At 38.8% G+C, this 4,352-nt stretch overlaps 1 protein-coding gene across 1 annotated transcript in view; it reads right to left on the bottom strand.

Annotated features, from left to right (window-relative positions):
* Positions 1-774: 774 nt before the first annotated feature.
* msi1b (musashi RNA binding protein 1b) overlaps positions 775-4,352 on the bottom strand; it is a 17,757-nt gene continuing 14,179 nt past the window's right edge. Inside the window, exons 11-15 of the mRNA XM_058390502.1 lie at positions 3,674-3,730; positions 3,368-3,430; positions 3,136-3,290; positions 2,969-3,014; positions 775-2,874 (exon numbers count right to left, since the gene is read on the bottom strand). Coding sequence (XP_058246485.1) covers positions 2,973-3,014; positions 3,136-3,290; positions 3,368-3,430; positions 3,674-3,730 — 317 coding nt within the window. The 3' untranslated portion in view covers positions 775-2,874; positions 2,969-2,972. The remainder of the gene's footprint in view (positions 2,875-2,968; positions 3,015-3,135; positions 3,291-3,367; positions 3,431-3,673; positions 3,731-4,352) is intronic.

Genomic DNA, 4,352 nt, shown 5'->3' on the forward strand with positions numbered 1-4,352 from the left:
CACCACCACCATCCAGCTACATCACCACCATCACCATCCAGCTACATCACCACCACCATCCAGCTACATCACCACCATCACCATCTAGCTACATCACCACCACCACACTACATGACCATCCAGCTACATCACCACCACCACCACCACCAAGCTACATCACCACCATCACCATCCAGCTACATCACCACCACCACCACCAAGCTACATCACCACCATCACCATCCAGCTACACCTCCACAACCACCATCCAGCTACACCACCACCATCCAGTTACACCACCACCATAACCACCACCACAGCAGATCATCTGGTCAGAGTGCAGTAAACACACACAAACTGTTATTATATTGAAATAATTTATTAGGAATTTTTGAAATGTTGTTTTTTTGACAGTGAAGTTTGACAGGAGACGTGATGGAAGAGATCTGGAGTTAATGTCACCGAAAAAATCAGTCTTCAAAACAAAAACAAAAACATAAACAACAACAATCCCCCTGAAACACGACGTTACTTCATATTAAAGGTGTTTCTCCCAGGGAAGAGTTTTGAACAGTCGGCCATCAGAACACACAGAGACGTTAATGACAAGGTTTAGTGTTACAGTGAGAGTCGTTACATTCACATTATAAATCACACACACACACACACACTCTTCCAGCATTATTAGTAGCCTGTCACACTCGACACACACAGCGATCATTACAAGTTTAAAAAAAGAGATTCAACATATTAAATTTAAAGAAAACTGAGTGTGTGTACAATGTTTTTAATCACACACACACACACACACACACACACACACACACATCACAGATGTTTTCCACAGTGAATCGATTTTGATCTCAAAAAGATCCAAAAGACGGCGTTTAAAATCCTTTACAAGACAAAAAAAGATCAAATTCCATGAAAAATATGTCCTTGGTTCATCTGATCACCATCAAATATCATAAAATCCAGTTCCAAAACTACCAAAAATATACATTTTGTTTTCGACATTCCTTCCGAATATTTATTTTCCGTAGAAAAATTAGCATCTGAAAAAAATGCATCGTATCCTTTTTTTAAAAAATGAAATCGAACAGTGTTCAGGACGAGGCATGTGCCGGTCGCCACGGTAACGCCTGCACGTGGCACTATACAGCTTTGTTAGCCAGCTAGCTAACGACAGGAGCTAACCTGACAGGATTTCTGAGAGTGGCTTCATATCACATTATTGTTACAGATAATGCTAGTTAGCTAACTAGCTACCTAAGATGTTACCTGGCACATTTCAACAGAACATTTTAAACCTCATTTGATCATTTCACCGCTGATGTTAGCTAGCATTCTTCAGCTAACCTGACAGGATTTCTGAGAGGAATTTTGAATCCACAAAAATGTCCATAGTTCTAGTTGCTAAAGCTTGCTAGTTAACATCAGCTAACCTGACAGGATTTCTGAGAGGAATTTTAAAGCCATGTGTATAAATATCCATAGTTCTGCACATTGCTAATGTTAGCTAGCCATCTTTAGCTACCCTGACAGGATTTCTGAGAGGAATTTTGAATCCACGTGTAAAAATGTCCATAGTTCTAGCTGCTAAAGCTTGCTAGTTAACATCACCAGCTAAGCTGACAGGATTCCTTCAAAACATTTACTTTCACTGCTAACAGTGGCTAGCTAGCTAACATGGCATCAGCTAACCTGACAGGAGTGGAATTTTAAGTCACATGATTATATTCCGGGATTTTCCTGCTTGTGCTCGCTAAATAACCAGCTACCAAACATGACATTTTGGAAAAAAAAAACAAAACATTGGATTAGACAGTAAATTGTTTCTTAAGATAAACTCGTATGTGTTCATAATCTTTACTGCTAGCTAGCTAACATGAGTTAATCTGACAGGATTTCTGAGAGGAAATTTACAGTTAAACTTTTTCACTGCTAGCTAGCTAACAAACATAACATCAGCAAACCTGACAGGATTTGCCTCGTAATCTTTACCAATAATGCTAGCTAGCTAATCTAACAAAATGTAACATGACTTTAAGAGATACTGTTAAAGTCACTGCTAATGTTAGCTAGTGAGTCAAAGTAAGTTAATCTGACTGAGAGCTAGCTAGTAATCACTGCTAATGCTAGGTAGCTTACAGCTAACAAAAGATGACAGTGTTTAAGGTTAAAGACTTATCTAAATATTTTAAGTCTTTATTGCTAAGGTTAGCATGCTGCTTAAGATGAGTTAATCTGACTGGATTTCTGAGAGGATTTTTTCATACTAGTAACTGTTCTTGTTCATAACTTTCTGCTAATGTTAGCTAGCTAGCTAGAAATCACTGATAATGGTAGCTAGCATGACAGATCATGAGGATTTTAGGTGAGCTTTATAGATGTTGGGAATGTTCAGTGTTAGTCCTAGCTAGCTAGCTAACAAAAGCTAAGCTGCCAGGACGTGTGAGATGATTTTCTGTTGTAGCTGTTATTAGCAAAATTAACATATTATCATTATTATCTTCTGTCTCCTGTGAATTCTCGTGATGTAAACAGTAAAGACGGCACATGCCCGCTCAGGACACACGTTATTGCTCGTGTCAATGTTTCGACATCTTAAAACGTGAGGCTACGATCGTAAACCTACAGTGTCGCGGAAAAAACATGGAACAAAAGTAAACAGCGTCTCGGACAAAAAAAATCAACAGGAAGAATGAAAATATTTAAAAGATAAAAAACAAGAAAGCTTCTGCTTCGTACCAGAAATAAAATATTTACATGTCCTTCTGTTAAGAGTGAGACAGAGACAGTGTTAGTACAGGAAGTGATGTAAGAGAAACACAGGAAACACTAGTGTAGTTTTTTCTCCATGGAAGCGCGTGATTGGCTCGTCCATTCAACAGCCTAAAACAAACAAACTCAGTTACATTCCACACAATACTTCAGTAGCTCAGATTAGTGCTAGCGGTTAGCCTGAGAATGTAGCGTATATACTCACGGTCTCAGTGGTAGCCGTTAGTGAAGGCTGTAGCAATCAGAGGACCCTGAAACAACAGTCAGCGAGTCAGTCACACAAACCGGTTCTAGAACCTGAGCTGTTCTGGTTCAGTGTGGTTCTGTAGGTTCTGTATGTTACTGTAATCAGAGTTAAACACGGCGGCTCACCCCGAGGCTGTGGCTGAAGCCGGTGCTGGGGGCGGGGCTTGCGGCACTGATGTAACTGCTCACTGTCGACTCCTGACTGGCTGTTCCGTAAAGCTCTGCCATTGGTCCAGGACTGCTGGTGCTCAGGAAGCCGGCCGAGCGAGAGGGGGCGGAGCCTAGCAACATAGTTCATGGTGGTCATTTAGCACATTAACATAGATATATTTCTAAAAACGGAAACATTTGTTCTCACCTCTGACCACAGCCGCCGCAGCCGCCGCCGCTGCCATGGGGTTATATGCTGTCAGAGGGATAGCTACACACACACACACACACACACACCATTAAAAACTTATTCATACAGAACATACAATAGGTGACGTTACTCAGCATGATATTACAACATGATATTACTCAGTGACTGAATAATCTATCTAAATAATAACTACAGCGACACCAACAGGACAAACACTGAACTACACCAGAGGACTGGACTCCCAGAAAACTGTGTGTGTGTGTATGCGTGGTTCCTGCTTGTAAAGCTCGGAGAAGCACTAACCTGTGAGTTCGGGAGGGTGGGGTGAAGTCAGGAGGGGGGTCCTCTCTAAGTGGAATTCTAGAACAGAAACACACACAAAGCGGTTTAAACACACACACACACACACACACAGCACTACAGGTTTATGCAGGTATCTAAGCACTAACACACTGCTTTATTAGGTTATATTAAAGGAGTGATGCACTGTGTTACACACACACACACACCACACACACATACATGTGCACACACACATACCGAGATTTACAAGCAGTTGTTTAATTGTTTGTGTGGTTTTGTGTGTGTGTGTGATAAAACACTTAAATATTCAGCACCGCAAACAAAAAAAATGTTAAAACATTTTTTTTTAATTTAAAACTTTTATGGTATTTAATAAAAAGTGAAATATATTTAAATATTACATATAAATGTTTTGTCTAAAAATGAAAATTAATTTATTTACACACTGTTTTAATTACAATTTAATTGATTAAGATTATTGAATTATTGATAATATTTATTTGATTTATTTTCAACAGCAATGTTATCATTAGTTAAATAAATGTCCCTTATATAAGCTTCTTGTTTTAAAATATATTCTTTATTACATTTTAAATTTCATTGTTTATGCTAAAATTGTTATTGAAAATAATAACAATATACTACAATATGTTACTAAACTGAATGATTATTATTATTT

This window comes from Hemibagrus wyckioides, linkage group LG05, assembly GCF_019097595.1.
Source record: "Hemibagrus wyckioides isolate EC202008001 linkage group LG05, SWU_Hwy_1.0, whole genome shotgun sequence".
NCBI classification, from domain to species: Eukaryota; Metazoa; Chordata; class Actinopteri; order Siluriformes; family Bagridae; genus Hemibagrus; species Hemibagrus wyckioides.